The sequence below is a fragment of the Artemia sp. Qi Xiang Cuo genome, chromosome 10 (genome assembly GCF_049724085.1).
Source record: "Artemia sp. Qi Xiang Cuo chromosome 10, ASM4972408v1, whole genome shotgun sequence".
Taxonomy (NCBI): Eukaryota; Metazoa; Arthropoda; class Branchiopoda; order Anostraca; family Artemiidae; genus Artemia; species Artemia sp. Qi Xiang Cuo.
The window spans coordinates 27911544-27934493 of record NC_142803.1 but is presented as its reverse complement, the minus strand read 5'-3'; the positions used below and the strand labels follow the sequence as shown (position 1 = coordinate 27934493).

General features: G+C 33.2%; 1 protein-coding gene across 2 annotated transcripts in view; it reads left to right on the top strand.

Moving 5' to 3' along the window:
* Nucleotides 1–22950, top strand: part of sl (small wing phospholipase C gamma 1) — a 159130-nt gene that overhangs the window by 101274 nt on the left and 34906 nt on the right. For both annotated transcript variants that reach the window (XM_089095325.1, XM_089095326.1), the window contains exons 12-15: nt 2415–2648; nt 8632–8838; nt 19599–19713; nt 22508–22656. In XM_089095325.1, the coding sequence (XP_088951451.1) occupies nt 2415–2648; nt 8632–8838; nt 19599–19713; nt 22508–22656 (705 nt within the window). The remainder of the gene's footprint in view (nt 1–2414; nt 2649–8631; nt 8839–19598; nt 19714–22507; nt 22657–22950) is intronic.

Here is a 22950-nt window from a genome sequence, read left to right as displayed (position 1 = left end):
TTATTATTTATTAATAGCCTACATAATGACTATAAGAAAATAAATTATGGGAAAATGACAAGCTATGGAAGGAGTTTGTTAATTTAAAATAGGTGGTGCCCGCCACCCTACCGATATTTTAGGATGTGCTCTAGAGTCATAAAAGGTTGGGAACCCCTGGTCTAAAGGGTATTTCCGTGGGGAGAGTTTGTCCGTGGAGCTGGGATCAGATTTCCTGTGATTATTTAAAAAATGATCCGAAATTAAATAAAAAAAAACAAGTTTTCAACTGAAAGCAAGGAGCAACATTAAAACTTGAAACGAATAGAAGTTATTACGTATATGAAAGGGATTGCCGCCTCCCCAACACCTTGCTCTTTACGCTAAAGCTTTTTTTAAGTTTTGATGTTGCTCCTTACTTTCAGTTGAAAAAAACTTGTTTTTTTTTAATTTAATTACTGTGTAGAGATGACAGAATTTGTTTGAAGACTTTTTCGTGCCTAATGGAGCGAGTAGCTGACAATTATCAATTTTACCAAGTTTAGGAATATCATGTAATTCTGTGCTACTCCTGCTACCCTTAGTGTCTGGATTTGTTCCAATTCTGAAGCATTTTTATCAAGCGAAACTCCGTTGCCATGCCACACAGCCCGATATCTCTTATTGTCAGTGCTAAAGGAACTATTTCTTTGACAGATAAAACTAACTCTGAGAAAACATCAGATAAAACATCATGGTTTGAATCGATGATGAACGGGAATGTAACTTTTTTGCTTTGAGTTGATGAATACCTCTAAACAATTTTTCTTTTCTAAATCGAATACCTGATAATTTTGGCATCGTGATTGAAAACTGACTAAAGGGAAAAGAGGATCGAGAGATATCAGGGATTGCGGATTGAAGGACCGCCATAAATGTTACTGTTTGTGAAGAATAAAAGCACGCGTCCGTGAAAGGAAACAAAGCTTCGATGACGATTAAAAAATTTGATTAAAAAAGGTCAGGGCGGGTAGGAAAAGTTTTACGAATGGTGGATGATAGGTTGTCAAAAATTCTCTTTTTTGGAAATCCAGTTGTGGTGAAACTAAAAGCATGTCAGAGTGAAGCTCTGAACGGGGGAGAATCCGCTAGGAAAAAACGTTAAACTATGTATACAAATAGGAAAACGAGAAATATTCCCCTTTAAGTCCCAATGAAAAGAAAGCCCCTGGAAACATTTGCCCAGCCCTACCCTGGAAACTTCCTTGCGGTGACCGAGGAGTGTGTGCATATATGTTGGGCTCAGGGGATTTGATGCTGCAACGAGTTGTTACTACTAGTAATACTATGTACATTATTTTTAACCAGAAGCTTACGTTCACTTATTTATTTAATGAAGCAATTTTTTATTGGTTCGAAGGATATGGGCAAATCTATGGAATAAGAATTTAAGTATCTCAGACTAAGATAAATTTTAGGTGAAAAAACGGATCTCATATCAACTGCTTTTGAATTTACTGCATTATGTTGTTTATTTGCTTAAAACGTAATGAAATTTTGAAAGGGATTAAATATCAGTTAAATAGTTTGGTATCAAAGACTGAGTGTTAAAGAGGATTAAGAGGAAAGAGAATGAAGCAAATCCTAAACAGATGTAAAAACTGCTCCAAACAATTAAATAATTTTGTTGTAGATGCAAAAAATGTATGAAACAAGTTTTGGAAATTTACAGCGAAATAAGGATCTCATAGCATCTGGTTTTGCATATACTGCCTTATGTAGTTTATCTCATTCAAACTCTGAAAAATTTACTGGATAAGTTTTTTTATTTTGACTCCTTGTGTTTTCGTGTTTTTTTTTGGGGGGGGGGGGAGGGGTTGTTTGTTCATCTTATTTTTCCCATAACTGTACTTTTCTATTGTATTCAAACTTGGTTTATCTGAACACTGCATTAGTCGTATCTATTTTTTTTTTTTTTAGATATGACTGCTTGCGTGTTCGAAAAAAAAATGAAAAAAAGAACAACAAAAAAATAGCTTTATTTACTTATAAGCCAAGTGCTATAAAGAGATATTGTGTCCCTAGAACAAAAAAACCTCCTTCATACAAACAAATAGCTCGTTTTAGATTGATAAGATAAATAAGAAATACTAATCCAACAATACCAAAATATTAAACATCAAATGCCCGTCCGCAAGGCTCTATGGCCGGGAATGCAGGGAGACATTGTTCAAAAAAATCCGATCTCCAATCCAATCTCCAAAAGAAAAAATCCAAAAATCCAATTGTTAGAAAAATATAGCAAAAGAACAGCAACCAATGTTCATATTGGTGGACATGTTTGTTGATTTTGGAGAGTAAACTTCAAGCAATAAATTATTTAGAACGGTCGGTCATAGAAGCATACTATTCAAGAGATCAACTAATTAATTGTGATATCTTAACCTTCTTTTCAGCCATCAGAAGCAGCTCCCCTTGGGAATCTCCAAAAAGGGAGTTTAGACATAAGTGGAGCATTAGTAGAAATTCTGCCTGGGCCGGGTTCAACATCTCATGCTGGTCCTGAAGTCGTTCTCCGTCTCCATACTGCCAACCATTATTTGCCATTTGATGTTGGAGTACCCACTAAAGAAGAAGGAGAAGGTTGGCTCTTGGCGATAAAAGAAGCTGCTCAGTCTGCATCTGATAGAGTAAGACAAAATTTACATTTTGTTTAACTCTGTACTGTAAAGAATTTGTACAAAATACCTAGTCCATGTGCTCGAATAAGTCAATCTTTATTGTCAAATTCACTTCGAACAAGTAATCTGTCAGCCAATGTATATATCAATCTTTGATAATATTGTATACATCGAAAGCAAGGCCATATCCAGGGGGGCTAGGGGTTTGAACCCTCCCCCCCCAGAAATGTTTGTCCGACTCGTAAAAACGTAACGAAAATGAATATAAACAAATTTTTGATGCGTTAAAAAAAACTTGTTACTCCCCTCCCCCCCCCCCGAAAAAAATCCTGGATACGGCCCTGATCGAAAGAATATGTTCTGCATGTGATTCGAAATATATAAAATTCGTTTAGTTTAGAGCTAGCCATCAAGATTTATTAGTATAAGAATATTTGAGTAGTTTTAAAGAGGGATGGAAAACACCTCCAAAATGGAGGGGGAAGATTATCTTTGGTGAAAAGGGGAAATTAAATGTGTCGTGCGAAAGCACTGGATGGTTGGCCCCCAAACCCCTATTCCACTTCATGGCGGAAGGACCAAGAAACGGAGATCAGCACCGCCGGTAGGGACTGTAAAGTCTAATGCCGTATTCTTTACCTTTACCAAGAGTTCTATGCTGGAGATTTAAAGTTCCTATATGCACAAACACGATATTTTGCGTGATCATTAATCCGCTGGTCGTAGAATATAAGAATAAGCCTCGTTTGAATTAAATTTTCGAAATTCTGTTTCCCGTTTCCAGTAACAAAAGAGGCTGTGCCAGAGCAAGGTACCAACTTCTTCAATTTGCTGTCGCTAAACATCATTTTTGGCCTGACTATGGCCAAAATTCCATCGACCAAAACAGCCAATCGATTAAGGACTGTGTAAACTTATATACAGAGCTTCTTAGTTTCAGAAGCGATTCTGCCACACGGTGGCACCCTTGTCCCTAAATATCAAGACCGTATCCAGGGGGGGGGCGTTACCCGGTTTGACCCCCCCCCCCCGAAATTTTTGACCGAGTCGAAAATTAGTCTAAAAAATACCTGTAAAGACAAAACCTTACCAGAAAAAAATATGCTCCCACACTAGATCCTAGTGCGTTTTGTGGGTTAACGGTTCTGATCAGCTTACGCAATTAGGTAACCGTAGGTAACCCCATGTTCACCTGACCTTGCATAGTAAATTAGGGTTAATAATATGCGCTCTGATCAGCTTACGCAATTAGGTAACTCCATGTTCACCTGACCTTGCATAGTAAATTAGGGTTAATAATATGCGCTCTGATCAGCTTACGCAATTAGGTAACCCCATTTTCACCTGACCTTGCACAGTAAATTAGGATTAATGGGCGCTCGAGGTATGGAATAAGAGAGTGCAAGATTGTCAGTTCAGTTCAGTTCAATATCGGACTTGGCTAAGAGAAGAGCGATTTTCAACATGAAGAGAAAGTGTGACATTACATCGTTTTTCGCGCCCAAGCGGACCAGGGATGTTTCTGACAGTGGCATTAGCGGGACGTCTGCGGAGCATTCATCTACACCTGTGGATCTGATGGGCACTGGAGCCATCGTTGAAGCTACTGAATCACGCACACTGGAACCAACCACGACGCAACACGCACTTGCACCAACCCAGTCTTTGTCGTTGTTTGCAAATGACATCGGTCGTTTTGTCAACAAATCATCCAGTCTCGATTTAAATTCTAAACTTCGTTTGCTGAAGAGCCCTTGGACTCCAGATGTCTCCTACATTTTTCCAGTATCCGAAAAACGCAAGCTGAAGTTTCAGTTAACTTGGCTCGCTCGTTTCAGTTGGTTGTCCTACTCTCCGTCTGAGGACGCTGCTTTTTGCAGATTTTGCGTTCTATTCTCGTCAGAGACAGCTGGCAAAGGCTGCCACCAGCGCTTGGGGAATCTAGTCACCAAACCATTCAGGAACTGGAAGAATGCAATAGAGTGCTTCACAGCTCACCAACAAGCGCAGTTTCATAGAAACTGCATCGTATCGGCTGAAAACTTCATTTCTGTCTCAGAGAAAAGGCAGGACAATATCGTGCACGAACTAGAAACAGCAAGGAAAGCGCAGGTTCAAGAAAATCGCCAGAAGTTGCGACCAATGGTTGAGACGGTGATATTTCGTGGGCAGCAACAGCTTGCCCTTCGTGGTACCAACCATTCCGGCCCCATTTCGGTCTCAGATCCAGAACCTTCTCACAATGATGGCAACTTCCGAGCACTACTGTGGCTGAGGGTGAGACACGGTGACGAGGTTCTAAAGAACTACCTTCTTTCTGCGGCCGGAAATGCCACATAATTTTCTTCCATCATCCAGAATGGTATTATCTATTGTGGAAAGAGTAAACGCAAGTCCATGCTTTTCGGTGCTTGCCGATGAAACGGTGGACGTTTCGAATATCGAGCAGCTGTCTTGTTTGCGTCCGCTACACTTTCAAAGGGAACCTGTATGAGGACTTGCTTGGTTTTAACCCTGTTTCTGATTTTACTGGGCATGGTCTGGCATCATCAATCCTACAATTTCCTCTAAAGCCTTGGTCTTAATTTGAACAAGATGGCTGGTCAGGGATATGATAGTGTAGCAGCAATGAGCGGGAATCTTAGGGGTGTCCAGGCCGTTGTACGTGAAAAGTATCTGAAGGCGCTTTACTTCCATTGTAGTGCGCACAGTCTCAATGGTCATCTCTTCTGTATGCTCTATTCTGGCGTTTAAGCATTTCTTCGGTGTCTTCTCACAAGTCTGCAGTTTTTACTATACTTACCCAATCAGGAAAAAGAATTTAATAAAGAAGATCAACGAAATACTACCGGATTCGAGGAAACATACTCTAACCGGACTCTGCGACACAAGATTAGTGGAGTGCCACAATTCAGTCTTGTCTTTTCTGGAGCTGTACCGACCAATCCTGCAATCCCTGGAAGCTCTTGAAGAGAAAGGGCATGCAGAAACTTCTGTAAAAGTGGTGCAGTTGCTGGACACGATGAACCAGTCGCAATTTGTTGTGTGTCTCCATGTGGTCAAAGAGCTTTTCTGCCTTACGCTTCCATTGTGCAAGACTCTTCAGTCAGTTGACTGTGATTTGGCAGCTGCATGCAGGCACGTGGAAAATGTCCTTTCAAAAAAACTGTCCTTTCTGGCCTACTTGTGCTGTGTCTTCGCTTCAGGCATGCGACGCTACCTTTTTTACAAATGTTTTTCTTCTTCTGGCTGTTCTTGCGACGTTACCTGTTAGCACTGCTACTCCGGAAAGGAGTTTCTCAACGCTCTGAAGGCTCAAAACCTGGCTGAGAAATTCAACAGGAGAAGAACGATTGAGTGGCTTAGCCCTCCATGCAGTCCATAGGGACGTTGACATCTGCCCTGACAAGGTCATCGACATTTTTGCAGGGAATAAAAATCGTCGCCTGGTTTTTTTTTATAGATTTTCGCCCTTACTTTTAGCTAAAAAAAAAAAAAAAAAACTAAAAAATATATAGACTACTTCTAGCCTAATATTTGGCTTCTTTTTGAGCCAAAAAAAAAAAAATAGCTTGTAGTATTTAACTGTATGTAAATACTTGTCTTGTTTTTGCGTTCCTTAAAAAAAAAAAAAAAAATAAAAATAAAAAAATAAAAATGCCCCTTATATATATGAAATTTAGCCTATTGGACACGGCCTCGTTCACACGGGGCGGATTAACGGTCTCGTGCTGACGTAATGTTGCTGGTGGTTTTTATAAAAATTCCCCGGTAAAAATTGGGGTAACCTCCCCCGCTTCCCACAAACAAAAATCCTGGATACGGCCCTGCTAAATATACATACAGTTTATATTAAATGAACTTTATACTTTATATATGAAGTTTTTCATATTGAATATATAATAATAATAATTTATTTTTGCCCTCTTTACAAATATTAAAATGTACAGAGAAGTAAATGAAGAAAAAAATTAAATACACCACCAAAAATAGAACATCAAAAGAAAAATGAATCCATATAATTTCCAAACAAAACTCCAACTAGGAAATTAGAAAATGAAAACACAACTGCTAATTACCTATTTAAACACAAATACCTATTTAGCTTATATTTAACCACTGAAAAAATTCAAAGGAAAATCAAAGATACGTTCTTTTGGAATCTCTACGACAGTTCGTCCATTTTCTCCGCAATATCTAACACCCTATATCTTTTAGCGATACAAGTAACGGTATTACTTACAGTTAAACAGTATCTTACAGTTACAACGTAAGATACGTAACTGTAAATAATACCGTTAAAACGGTATTACTTACAGTTACAGTTACTTAAAATTACACAGTATCGCATAGTTGCACACCAACTGGGGGAGGTGGGAACCAGTGGGTCGTTTTTGGCTGGGAGGGGGGAGCAAGTGGTTTTGAAACCTCGAAGAAGTTCATTTTAAGGTCAAACTTCCCAATTTCGTGAAAGGGTTCCCGATCAGTAAGAACAAGAGATTTATCCTCAGACACCCCATCCTTTGGAAGAATATAAATTAACTAAGCCTGTAATGTTAATATTTAAGAGGGGGTAGCTACTCTCTTTTTGCAGAAACAGTTTTTAGTAAGATTAACATATCATATTCACATACTGACCTGCGCAAAGCCAAAGGGATGGGTTCATCACCCTGGAGTAATATTTTCTCATCCTCCTTTCCTTTGAAAATTTAAAGCATCACAGCCATAAAAATCATTTTTGGAATATAAAACCCCCCACCTCAGAAAAAAGATTCTTCGACGGGTACCATTTTAAGTGTGATTTTCATTTCAAGTATTTTCATCAAAAACTTTAAATTTAGAGTAAAGAGTGGGAAGGGGGTTGACGTAAGCTGGCAACTCGGCACGAAGAAAGTGGCTACTTTTAACAGAAAGCCAAACAGATCCAGAACGGGACCTTATTTCAATTCAAAGTCTAAATTAAGGCAATCAAAGTAGTTTTGCCATTGAAAATTAATTCATTCAATAATAATTTATATCTTACGATGAGGATCAACAAATTAGGCAAAACTAAGTGCTGTAAAAATTGAGTATTTTTTAACTTTGTTTTATAGTTTCGTATGAATTTATTCCCTGAAAGTAATCCTGATGCCATTGTTTTTTTTTTTTTATTTATTAAATTATTACATTCAAAAATAAAGAAAGCACCCATGTTTTCTTGTTTTTTTTTTAGGTAAACCTCTTCTGTGAAGTTTAAAATTCTGTAAGCTGGTGACCAAGATAACTAGTCTTCCAAATCAAAGTCTAGTGTAAAATAACAGATAAATCTAGTTTACTTATAACTCCTATGTCCAGTCCAATTCATTTTTTATTGCCTGTATCCCCTTCAGTATAATCCTGGTGCAAAAAGAAAGGTGTTAAGATTTCAGTTCAGGCGTTAATCCCAACCTGAAAAATTCCAACTAGAGTGTATTCTTTGCCTCTGAAATACCGATCGGTTATGCAAAGTTGAAAAAATTTAAACTGACATAATTTATAATACATTTGGTACTTTTATGATATACGCCCTACCTCTCAAGTTGTTCATTCATTGACGCATTATGGAACCGTTTTTTCCGTTAGTTTCTTTCATCTTAGCGTGAGATGAGACAAAGAGAAGTGACAAGATACATGGAAAATATATAATTTGGGCTATATATTTGCACATTAGGGGGGGGGGGGTAAATTATTTGCACAGTGTGAAGTTTGAAAACAATTCTTACTACAAAATATGTAGAATAAGTCTACCTAACACATTAGGCATGCAGACCGCTAAAGTTTACCCCCCCCCCCCTAATGTGCGAATATATAGCCCAAATTTGTTTCTAAAGTATTATATTTTTATCTTACTATGGAATATTACATTAGGATTGAGCGTAAGAGAAACATATTAGAAGAGCATTAGGTGGGGCGAATATCATACAAGTACCATACGTTTTGGTTTGACATTTATTCTTTTCTTGTTGTGATACAGAGTGACATGGAGAGGAAGAAGGAGAGAACTTGGCGCGTGGCCAAGGAATTATCTGATCTCATCGTATACTGCCGTTCGGTCTCATTTAATATGGAAAGGTTGAAGAAAAATGGATGGATGGTTCATGAAATGTCCTCCTTCCCAGAAACAAAAGCTATGGTTTATCTGTGCCAACAGGAGGCTAAGTTTTTTGTCTCCTATCATCAGGTAATCCTTTTTTTTTTTGCCCGAAATTATTATGCATTCAGCTGCTTAAGTTCAAAGGCAGTCTACTGCTTGCTATTATCACCATGCCATCTCAGTTTTCTTATTTAGCAATTATCCTATGTTATAGGCTAGATATAGGCTATGTTATAGGCTAGGCTAGTAGACGAAGATCTATCTTTAAAAAGTTGTCTCCGCAAAACGTCAGCTTGCGTTAGAGGAACGTCTGCTAAACGTTTGAGATATATCCTTATTTGGCCTTTTCTGACGAAAATTTTTCCTATGTCTACCGAACGTCTAAATCTCAACTCTGAAATCCAAACGTTTTGTGTGTCACAAACGCTAATGCAACAAGATCATATGTAATTTTAAAGAGCAGATGAAAGTCAATTTTCTTAAAATAAAGTATTTTCTGTGCCATTTCAATTTATATTTATTCGTTCAGTTCTAAAAGGGAGTTAGCCTTGTATTATTTTTGGAAATTTGTTTTTCGTAAAATTTTTGAGGTCGCGCTAATAATGTTCCATTAACTATACGCCCTCTTTAAATAAGAGTTCAGCAAATGCTCCAATGAAACAAGGGATCCAATGAAAATTATTCGATGCCAGGGAGAGTGAACGCTATTTTCCTACTCTAAGTGAAGGCACGTTTCACTCGTGATCGGGTTGGCAAACAGTCTTGATGTGTTTGTTTTTCTTTTTAGGAGATTTTTACTTTAAGAATGTACATTTGCAAAAAAAAATATTGGTTTTGCATTTCGACTTTAACAAAATGTGTGGCCCACAGATGGATCTTAGTGAGGAATTTTTTTTCCTAACCTCACTGGGAAAAATAATTTTCTTCTAAACTATTTCTATACGTTTTCTTCTATAATAATTTCTATAGGTTACAAGCGTATGTAACGTATAACAGTATTATTGTACTTATTTGTACTTGCGGTAAGACCAGGCGTTCTTCCGCCTCACCTGGCATGTAAAATACAGAATTTGCGTGGGAATTTGTTTAACCGTAAGGCTCACGGCTCACGGCTAAAAGTGTCTAAAAGTGCAATCACTTGTCTATTTTTTCAAGAAAGGGATTCGATTTTTGTACTAAAGATATATTTCTGAATTAATTTTCTTGTCTGAGAAGAGTCAAGTTTTCAGAAATTATTTTTTCTTTCGGATATCTGATATATGTAATACTAACCACTTTAGTTAGGGGTTCTTATCAAGGTCTTCCGGGTCCAAGAGGGCTGTGTTTGATGTGCAAAATTATTAGTTCTACCAGCGTCCAATATCTTCATAAAAAATGCTAGAATAAATAAGAACTATAAAGGTTTAATTATTTGCGTATTTTTTCAAGAGAAGGATTCGAATTTTTGTAAAAAAATGTTCTATTTCTTAATTGATCTCTTACTTTTTTTTTGCAGGACAGATGTTTGAATTTTCAGAAATTATTTTTATTTTTTAAATATCTGACATTTATGATCCTAACCACATTAGCTAGGGATTCTTACTAAGCTCTCACGAGTCCAATAGGGCCGCGCTGTATATTTGAAATTATTAGTTGTTATTTATTAAAAAATACTAGAATAACCAAGAACTATAAAAGTTTAATTATTTGTGTATTTTTTCAAGAGAAGGATTCGAATTTTTGTAACAAAAAGCCCTATTTCGTAATTGATTCCAAACTTTTTTTGGTACGAGAGAAGTTTAAATTTTCAGTTTTTTATTTGAAATATGTGGTACTAACCATTTAAATTAGGGTCTTTTACCAAGGTGTCATGATTCCAATAGAGCCGCGTCGCATATTTGAAATTACTAGTTCTACCAAGATCTTATATCGTCATAAAAAGTACTAGAATAACCTGGAACTATAAACGTTTAATTATTTAGGTATTTTTTCAAGTGAAGGATTCAAATTTTTGTACAAAAAGCCCTATTTCTTAATAGGTTTCTTGCTTTTTTTGTTTGAGAGAAGTTCAAATTTCCAGAAATCATTTTTTCTTCCAAATATCTGACGTGTGTAATAATAACCACTTAAATTAGGGGTTCTTAACAAGGTCTAATGAATCCAATAGGGCCATGTTTGGCGTTGGAAATTATTACTTCTACCAGCGTCAGTCTTCATAAAAAATACTGGAATAACCAGATTTACTGTAATGGTTTTATTATTTGGGTATTTTTTCAAGGGGCATATTCAATTTTTCATGTACTAAAAGCCCTATCGATTGATTCCGTTTTGTTTTTTTTTTTTTTTTTTTTTTTTTTTTTTTTTTTTGTACGACAGAAGTTCAAATTTTCAGAAAGAATTTTCTTTCAAATATCTAACATATGTGATATTAACTATTTAAATCAGGGGTTCCTACCAATGTCTCATGAGTCTAATAGGGGCTTGTTGATATTTGAAGTTATTAGTTCTACCAGTGTCTTGTATCCTTATAAAAAAAAATTACTAGAACAATCAAGAACTATTTGAGATTTTGTAAAATGCTCAAGTTTAGTTTTGCTTTCTAGATTTATCAAACAGTTCGGGGTAACGAACTGTAAGTAAGGAGCGACCCAGCTCAATGGTACCCGAAACTCTAGAAAACGTGTTTTTGATACCAATAGATACATCAAAAGAATCATACTTTAATGCTGATATCAAATATATAACTTTTATCGAGTTTAGTGCTACCCATCAAAAGTTGCATGCCTGAGACAATTTGCCTGATTTTCAGAAAAAGGGGGAAAGACCCCCTAAAAGTTATAGAGCCTTAATGAAAATCAAACTATTAGATCCATCTTATCAGAGAACTCCACTGTAGAGGTTTCAAGCTCCTATCTACAAAAATGTGGAATTTTACATTTTTTGCCAAAAGATCACGGATGCGTGGTTATTTGTTTGTTTGTTTTTTTTTTTTTTACCCAGGGGTGATCTTATCGACCCAGTAGTCCTAGAATATCGTGGGAGGGCTCATTGGAACGGAAATTAAAAGTTCTAGTGCCCTTTTTAAGTGACAAAAAAAAATGCAGGGCAACTAGGCCCCCTCCCACGCTAATTTTTTTCCCACAGTCACCCGATCAAAATTTTGAGATAGCCATTTTGTTCAGCATGGTCGAAAATATGATAAATATGTCTTTTAGGATGACTTAATCCCCCGAAGTTCCCAGAGAGAGGGATAAAAGTTATGAACTTTACCCAATGTTAACATATAGTATTGGTTATTGGGAAGTATACAGAAGTTTTCAGGAGGTTTTTTTTCTGGTTGTGGGAGGGAAGGGTGAGTCTGTGGTAATGTTGGAGGATCTGTTCATGAAGGAATTTTTCATGGGGGAAGGGAAATTGCCATGAAGGGGGCGCCGGACTTGCCAGCATTATTTATTGGTTATTGGGAAGTATACAACCATTTTCAGGAAGGATTTTTTCTGGAGGGGGGGCTAGAGGAGGGGGTTACTCTGGAGAATATTTTCGTGGAGGATGTTTCCTTGGGGTAAGGTACATTTCTATGAAGGGGGCGCCGGATTTCCAAGCATTATTTAAAAAACGATCAGAAATTAAATAAAAAACAAGTTTTTTCAACTGAAATGTAAGAAGGAATATTAGAACTTAAAACGAACAGAAATTATAACGTATTTGAGGGGGTTCTCCCCCAAGTCAATACCTCGTTCTTTACGCTACGGTTTTTTTTTAGTGCTTTCAAAAGAGCTATCTATTCTAATTAAACGGCCTTTGTGATTCAGGGGTTTGTGAATCAAAATTTTTTTTAACTTTTAACGTAAAGAGCGTGGTATTGACTAAGGGGAGAACCCCCTCATATACGTAATAACGTATACGTAATAAAAAAAAAATTAAAAAAACAAGCGATACGGCTCAATAGAAATCGAAACTTTTAAAAACCGAATTTTGATGTTAATAAATGTATCAAAAGAATGTGTTTATAATGCTGATTCTAAATATATAAATTTTATTAAGTATAGTATTACTCATCCAAGGCTACAAGCCTGAGAATATTTACTCGATTTTTTAAAGAGGGGCCCCTACAAGTGAAAGAATTTTAATGAAAATCCCACCGTCAGATTCAGCGTATCAGAAAACCCTATTACATAGGTTTCAAGCTCATATCTGCAAAAATCTGCAACTTTGTATTTTTTTGCCAGAAGAAAAATATACGAATATAGAAGTTAGTTACGTAAGTTAATTTGTAAAGACATCCATTTAGCAAAAGAAAAGTAAAATTTTTATGCAAATAAAAGCTGCATTAACTAAAAAACGATCAGAATTAAATAAAAAAAAAACAAGTTTTTTAAACTGAAAGTAAGGAGCGACATTAAAACTTAAAACGAACAGAAATTATTCCGTATATGAAAGGGGCTGTGCCCTCCTCAACGTCTCGCTCTTTACGCTAAAGTTTGACTCTGTCTCACAACTTTATTTTTTAAAACAATAAAAAACTTTAGCGTAAAGAGCGAGGCGTTGAGGAGGGGACAGCCCCTTTCATATACGGAATAATTTCTGTTCGTTTTAAGTTTTAATGTCGCTCCTTACTTTCAGTTTAAAAAACTTGTTTTTTTATTTAATTTTTCACAAATATCGATCTCATTACAGTTTCATATGCATATTATAATACAATTAACTAAAATAATTTTGATTATTTTGATTATTTAAATAATTATAATTTCGGATTTATTTCACTGATAGCTGGTACATAAAATAATTTGTCATTAATTTTAATTGTATTTGTTATTTAAATCTGTAAATACTTTCTTATTATAGAATTTGTACTATGCACTAGCCAGTCACTTGTATCAAAATTATTTCAAGGCCAGTTTTGTCTCAAATTAGACAATTCCTGCTAATACATCTTACGCATAAGGGAAAAAAAATATTGTGATTGCTTTTACTATAAATATAAAAAAAACACACGGGAGCTTAACTAATAAATATTTTTCTCAGTTGCTACAGCATTTATAAGTTTGTTGAAAGCCAATTATTTCTAATAAACATCATATTTCTAATTAAACGTCATATTTGAGGATTCATATACTGATTGCCTCCTAAGATGTCTTGCTAATTCTAACTAATTTTTCGAGTTAAAGTCGATTACACAAAGTCGTATCAAAATGACTCAAAGAAACAAATAGCTTCTTTGCCTTTGAATTTATAGCATTTATAATATTAATATTATATTATTATAAAATTAATATTATATTATTATGTTATATTATTATATTAATTGTATTATTATTATTATGTTATTATTAATATTATATTATAATAGCATTTATAAGTTTGTTGAAAACAAATTATTTCTAATAAACGTCATATTTCTAATTAAAAGTCATATTTGAGGATTCATATACTGATTGCCTCCTAAGATGTCTTGTTAATTCTAACTAATTTTTCAGAGTTAAAGTCGGTTACACAAAGTCGTATCAAAATGACTCAAAGAAACAAATAGCTTCTTTGCCTTTGAATTTATAGCATTTATAATATTACATTAATATTATATTATTATTTTATATTATTATGTTATATTATTATATTAACTATATTTTTATTATTATTATATTATAATAGCATTTATAAGTTTGTTGAAAACCAATTATTTCTAATAAACACCATATTTCTAATTAAAGGTCATATTTAAGAATTCATATACTGATTGTTTCCTAAGATGTCTTGCTAATTCTAACTAATTTTTCAGAGTTAAAGTCAATTACACAAACTCGTATCAAAATGACTCAAAGAAACAAATAGCTTCTTTGCCTTTGAATTTATAGCATTTATAATATTACATTAATATTATATTGTTATAAAATTAATATTATATTATTATTTTGTATTATTATGTTATATTATTATATTAACTATATTATTATATTATTATTATTATATATATTATTATTAATATTATATTATAATAGCATTTATAAGTTTGTTGAAAACCAATTATTTCTAATAAACATCATATTTCTAATTAAAAGTCATATTTGAGGATTCATATACTGATTGCCTCCTAAGATGTCTTGCTAATTCTAGCTAATTTTTCAGAGTTAAAGTCGATTACACAAAGTCGTATCAAAATGACTCAAAGAAACAAATAACTTCTTTGCCTTTGAATTTATAGCATTTATATTATTACATTAATATTATATTATTACAAAATTAATATTATATTATTAATTTATATTATTATGTTATATTATTATATTGATTATATTATTATATTATTATTATTATTAATATTATATTATAATAGCGTTTATTAGTTTGTTGAAAACCAATTATTTCTAATAAACATCATATTTCTAATTAAACGTCATATTTGAGGAATCATATACTGATTGCCTCCTAAGATGCCTTGCTAATTCTATCTAATTTTTCAGAGTTAAAGTCGGTTACACAAAGTCGGATCATAATGACTCAAAGAAACAAATAGCTTCTTTGCCTTTGAATTTATAGCATTTATAATATTACATTAATTTTATATTGTTATATAATTAATATTATATTATTACTTTATATTATTATGTTTTATTATTATATTGATTATATTATTATATTATTATTATTATTATATTATTATTAATTATTATATTATAATAGCATTTATAAGTTTGTTTAAAACCAATTATTTCTAATAAACATCGTATTTCTAATTATACGTCATATTTGAAGATTCTTATACTGATTGCTTCCTAAGATGTCTTGCTAATTCTAACTAATTTTTCGAGTTAAAGTCGATGACACAAAGTCGTATCAAAATGACTCAAAGAAACAAATAGCTTCTTTGCCTTTGAATTTATAGCATTTATGATATTACATTAATTTTATATTATTATAAAATTAATATTATATTATTATTTTATATTATTATGTTATATTATATTAACTATATTATTATATTATTATTATTATTATTATATTATTATTAATATTATATTATAATAGCATTTATAAGTTTGTTGAAAACAAATTATTTCTAATAAACATCATATTTCTAATTAAACGTCATATTTGAGGATTCATATACTGATTGCCTCCTAAGATGCCTTGCTAATTCTAACTAATTTTTCAGAGTTAAAGTCGATTACACAAAGTCGGATCAAAATGACTCAAAGAAACAAAAAGCTTCTTTGCCTTTGAATTTATAGCATTTATAATATTACATTAATATTATATTATTATAAAATTAATATTATATTATTATTTTATATTATTATGTTATATTATTATATTAATTAATATTATATTATAATAGCGTTTATAAGTTAGTTGAAAACCATTTATTTCTAATAAACATCGTATTTCTAATTAAACGTCATATTTGAGAATTCATATACTGATTGCTTCCTAAGATGTCGTGCTAATTCTAACTAATTATTCGACTCAAAGTCGATTACACAAAGTCGTATCAAAATGACTCAAAGAAACAAATAGCTTCTTTGCCTTTGAATTTATAGCATTTATAATATTACATTAATATTATATTCTTACAAAATTAATATTATATTATTATTTTATATTTTTATGCTATATTATTATATTAATTATATTAATTAATATTATATTATAATAGCATTTATAAGTTTGTTGAAAACCAATTATTTCTAATAAACATCATATTTCTAATTAAACGTCATATTTGAGGATTCATATACTGATTGCCTCCTAAGATGTCTTGCTAATTCTAACTAACTTTTCGAGTTGAAGTAAAAATTCAAAATTGATTCCACAAAGTCACACCAAAATAGCTCAAAGGAAAGTTGCTTTTTTTGCTTTTGAATTGCTTGAATGTCATGTGTTTCAACTCGGTACAATAATAGTTTAACTGTTGTTGTTTCTAGGATGATGGGGCTTAGAAATTCACTAAAACCTTGAAGCCTGCTTCATTTAATCTGAACTACTGTCCAAGTTAAAAAAAAAATCAGTTGCCAAATAATAAATATCTAAGGACAATTTCCTATCTTTATTATAGGCTATTGGAGCTTTTTGTGGATAGGATAACAGAAAGTATTTCACTACAGTCAATAGTTTGGGACAGAACAATTAGAAAAGGCTCGTTAATAAGGACTTCTTGGGGTTTCAACATTAGCTAACCTAAATTCACGAAAAATGATTTGCAATGGTACGGTGAGAAAAAACACTAGATTCTAGTGATTTTTGGTTGATTTAGTGTTATTTTTTCAATAATCTAGTGATTTATGTACTGATCTAGTGATTGCTTTTTTTTAGGCAATATAAATAATCACTAGAAATAGTAATAACTCGCTAGGGGTGGCAACCCTGCTAAGCATGTATAGCGTTCGGAAAGGACATACGGTAGAGATTTTACATTTTATTCTTTGGTCTGTTTGATTTGTTCTTTCTTTTCGCTTATTACCTGATTTTAATTGGCTCTATTTTTGCGTCCCGTTAGATGTTATATTTGAAATAAACAATGATTTTAATGGTGTGACAATGTAAGCATTATTTCGTATAAAAAAATTATTTGCCGATCTGAAAATGCAATTTAAATCACTCAAGCGGTTAGATTTAAATCAGCCTGCTTATGTAGAGGGGGGTGGGGGCTCACCTTGGTCTTGGGGCAGTTAAATTTTGTGTAATTAGTATTTACAACTGTCCGAAAGAAAAAGTAATTAAAGTTCTCATCCATGAATTGAATTCTGAATTATGCCACTGAACATTTTTAATTTTTTTATTACCAGCAACTGGACCTTTTTGTAGATTAGGATCACAGTTTATATAATTAGCAGTATGATCATTCTCTATCTCACCCATTATAAAAACCCAGACCGGGGTGCGAGTGCTCCGGAGAACGTTTTGGCAGATATAAACATAGGCGGTATCAGATCTTTTCACGGGTAGACAAGTCAGATTTCTCTTGGACGCGAAACTTGGCTTCAACGTTGGAAAACTAATTTTGAAGAAACTAATTTTAAATTAATTTATTGCAATACATACATGAAAACCGGTAGTTAGTAGTGTAATGTTATTATTAGATGTTTTTAAGAATATAAAAATAGGTTTCGAAGTCTCAAGTTGGTTTCAAAGGCATTTTGAGAAATTTTCTGCCAAAATACGTGTTCCAGGGTAATTGGACCACTGATGGCAGATCAAATGAGAGGAGCTGTTTGTACGCGCCGATATAAATATAAATATATGTATATATATATATATATATATATATATATATATATATATATATATATATATATATATATATATATATATATATATATATATATATATATATATATATATATATATCATATATATATATATATACTACGAAAACTTTACTAAAAATAAAGTTTTTTTTAAAGAAAAGTAAAGGCCATATTAAACTTAAGATCAGTAGAAATAGAAGCCTACAATAACTCAAACTCAAAACGACCAGAAATTATGATTAAAGAATAAAAAAGGAAAGGAGAATAATTGGTATGGCGGTAACACTGCATATAAATTTATATAAATGTATATATAGTGGGCTGTAATAGTGCAAAAGGTAAGTATAACATTGGTTTAAGAATGGAAAGAAAGACAAGGAATAAATTTACGACGATAATCAAGTAAAAAATAAGTTTTATTTGAACAATGCCATAAAGCGATGACATTTGATTATGATCTGAGATTATTATCTGAGAAAATAAATATCACGACGTGAAAAAAAGATAAACTATCCAGTTGTGGATCCAGAGGGGGGGGGGGGCGAGGGGTAACCCCCTAAAGAAGTCTAACATTTCTCATTTTATTAAATTAATGCAAGTTTTCGTTAAATAAGCTTGCTCCTAACGCAATTCTATCGGATCAACCTATTTTGCGCCCCCCCCCCCAAAAAAAGTCGTGGGTCCACACCCGAAACCATCACATCTATTCCACCAGTTTTTAGAAGAAGAAAAAATTCCTTATTTTCACAAATTTGATCAACCCCCCCCCCTCCCGCCCCTTTTTTATAAAATCCTACATAGGCCGATCAGTTGAGTCCACGTAAATAATAGATTAAGTCATAATTTGTATATAAATTAATTCATACCTGTGAGATGGGACACTTGCAAACCACTTGGCTGGCTCACCAAGTTTTTTTCTGCTTTCGCAATTACGAATAATGCACTTGGTAACCATTTCTCAGTGATTGACGATAACAGACTAATCCGCTAAGGCAGAAATAAGTGGGAGGAGCTTTTTGTTCGCACCGAGACCGAAGACCAGAAATGATCTACGATAAGCTTACTGTCTATAAACTGTGATTAGGATGTATAATGTACTAAAGCAGACAAAATTTCCAAAATAAATAATTTTATAGAAGTGTAATTCTTAAAAATTTTTAACTTGTTGTAATATTCATATGTAGTCCGCCCATAGTAGCAGAAAACTTGTGTTTTTTTTGCTTTTTTGTTGTTGCCATAAGTTTTATGATCTTGTGAATATTTTGAAGGATAGCTTTACTTTTGCCACCTACTAACTTCGTATTTTAAACGAAATAGATACTGCTAGAGTAGATTAAATAAATTGGAATCTGTCCACACTGAAAAAACATTTCTGAGTTCTAAGGATGAAAATTGAATATTTTGGTTATGATAACACTTGCTCCAAATAAAGACAAGTCTATCTTCTTCGAAAAATATTTTGTGAATTATAAGAATAAAAATTAAACATTTCACTAATGAAATGTTGTAAGTGTAAGCTGTAAGATATAATCAACTTTATTAAATAAAGTTGTCAAATAAAGGTAAGGTTTCACATATGCAAGAAACAGCAAATTTTGAATTTCTAATAATGCCTTCTCTCATCAGGTGATGTTGAGTCGAGTTTACCCTAAAGGCCAACGGATTGACTCGTCTAATTACAACCCAATTCCAGCTTGGAATGTTGGCTGTCAGATGGTTGCTTTGAACTACCAAACACCAGGTATGATCATGTTTAAAGGACGGAAATAGTATTCATTCGATTCACGTTGCCTGAGCCACGTCAAGTGTTGTGGCAACCTTTGGTCGGGCTCTCCAACGTAATTTTTTGGGAGTAATTTTTTCGTTACCAATTAAAGGCTTTAGCTTTCATTCCCTTGAAACTTCAGAAGTGGTATTTTTAAAGAAAAAAAGTTCCTTAATGGTGGCATAGGATTACTCTGTTTCTGCTTAAAACTGACTTTATTTTTATTTTTTAAATATGTTGATAAATTTATAATCAATATTGTTAATTTTGAAATCCGACATGTATACAAATTAATGCTGGTTACTTTGCCCCAAACTTAAGCCAACCCTTGTTATTGTTTCTTGAAATATAGCATGTACATTTTAAGCCAATAACACCTATTATTTCTATCGATGACTTTGATAGTGGGAACTACTTGGTTCTTTCTCCAATCCCAATATTACAGCTGGATACCGTTGCTTAGCCCTTGCTTACCGCTGCTTACCATACCGTTGCTTACCATTACGATATAAGCTATATCATATCATACCGTTGCGTTATTATTTATAATCCCTTCGTAACCACTTGCATAAAGGAAAATCTCCCTACCGTCAAATTTTTCGAAAACGGATAAAAGATAGACCAATAAGCACAAGTATATAACCTCTGGTCCCTGTAAACAAACGCACCTTGGATTTTTGATAATAATTAATTCTTCGTTTTATGATGAACCTACCTGAAAACCTTTAGAAATATATACAATTCTGCTTTAGATAGCTGAGGTGTCGTAAATGGTGTAACGCCAATGTGGTTATTATTAGCCTTTTTTTTAATAATAAACTTAAATGCATACTTGAAGTATGAAGTATAAACATGAGGCACAATTTCACAGGTCTAATCGCATAACATATGACTTGTGCACTTTGCTAAATATTCAGACCTTGATCTTAAGTTATATGACCGGCATGCGTCCGTAATTCCTATTTATTCACTAATCTGAAAGCGATCGTATGATATTCTAGTGCGTGGATCAACTCTCAAATATATATCACCAAACAAAATCTGGCGTATAGTATAAGTATCTAACACAAATCCGTATCCAGGGGGGGGGTTGACTCCCCCCCCCGCCGAAACATTTGTCCGACTTTTAAAACGTAAAAAAATGAATATAAACAAAATTTTGGTGCAAAATCTCCAAACTTGGCTACCCAAGGACTCGTCCCTTCTTTCTTATAAAATAAACTCCCAGAAAACTTCCTGGGCCAGTCATTCTGCACCATCTACTTTCTGGACTTTCACCATCTACTTTTGTAGATGCGTTCCATCTTCTGACGTCTGCTTTCTAGCATCCCCACAAGCTAGGGACGAAAAATTCTAATCTCCAGCATTTCGCTTATATTCTTTGGTAAATTTATATTCTAAAATCCATATCAAGATTATATTCACTGTAGTTTAGTGATTTGTTGGTTGATTTAGTGATTTTTTCAATAATCTAGTGATTTTTGTGCTGATTTACTGTTTTTTATTTAGGCAATATAAGAAATCACTAGAAATAGTGATATATCACTAGGGGTGGCAACCATGTGACTGAGTCTATCGATACTGAATCTGAGCGGTTTCCTGATTGCCATTGCTTTTGGTTCTCTAAATGCAACAAACTAGCAAAAAACTAGGTGTCTAACCAGTTTTTTGCTAATTTTTTGCTAGTGTTGCTAAAGAGTCCGTTTTGACTCTTTAGAAGGGCACTAAAACTTTCAGGAATGAGTCTCCTCCGAGGCTTCATACGAAGTGACCTGGTGAAAAATATAAAATATCAAAATTGGATAGACACCAAGTTTATTTTAAGAGATATTTTTTAACATTCTAAGGGATGGGCAAATTTAGGACACATTTCTTCCTTCCTCATCTTTAGTTGTCATCAGACCGGAATCTTAATTTATATGACGGACATGCGTCCGTAATTCCTATTTATTCACTAACCTGAAAGCGATCGTATGATATTCTAGTGCGTGGATCATACCCGAAGCGAGTATTTCTCTATTGCAAAATCAGAGTCGAGAAGAGAGTATTCGTTATTTTCTTTTATATATATTTATATCTTTTATATTTTATGTATATTTATATATCTTATTTTCAAACCACTAATAACAAAATTAAAATAGGAGGGTAAAACACAAAGAAAAAGAAAGACAGAAAAGAAAAGAAAGAAAATTACTAACTATGAAAAACGTATGCTTTCAAGACAATGGAATGGAGGAACTTTATTTTTTCTAATATCTCAATGCTTACTAGTTAGCAGGGCAACTTTACTAAATACATCATTCATCCCAAATTTTGACAGAATCTTCCTATTACGGTACCATGGTGAGAGAGAAAAAAAAATTTCCTATACTAGAAATACCAAATACGCAAAGAAGAAATGTCACAGCTTTGACTATTTTAATTTAAAAAAAATTAATTAAGTTTTGGCTAGTTTTTGCTTGTTGACTATATAAATCTCTTTCCTGTTTGACTTAAAAAATGGCAAAATTTGTCAAAATATTTATGCCAAACAATTATCTTTTGGAAATTTTTCAATTTCCTTAGAACAAACAAATGTAATTTTTCTCCCTTTTTTGTCCGCATGAAATAACTTTTTTTTGTGTGGCAAGAAGCCCCACAATTAATAATTATTAATTATAATAAGTGTATAATAATGATTAAGAAGTATTAAGTAATAATAAATGTAAATGTAATTTATAAATTACATTTACATTTCCTATTATATTTTCAACGTTTAATCGTTTTTCAGATAAACCAATGCAGTTGAATCAAGCTCGTTTTCAGGCCAATGGTAATTGTGGCTACGTCTTACGTCCTGAATTCTTTTTTTCCAAAGATTATGATCCAAACGATCAGACGACCTGGAATGGCGTTGAACCCATATCGCTAAAGCTTAGAGTGAGTGCATTTCATTGCCATCCCTTCATTCATACTTTACACAAGAGGTATATTATATTAAGAGGTAAAAGTATAGTGGTTTACCTTCGACACTCAAGGAAGTTTTGCTGTAGGATAGTTCTCAGAGATCTTTCAGGAAAGTTTTTTTCAATTTGGACCTAGAAGGGATTTTTTGATGCCATAGACCCACTCGATAGGAAAATTTATATAATGTCTAATATCGTATCTCACATTACCTGTTTATGCCTGTTTTCGTAATCTATTATCTGTTTTTGTTATTAATCACAGAAGTAA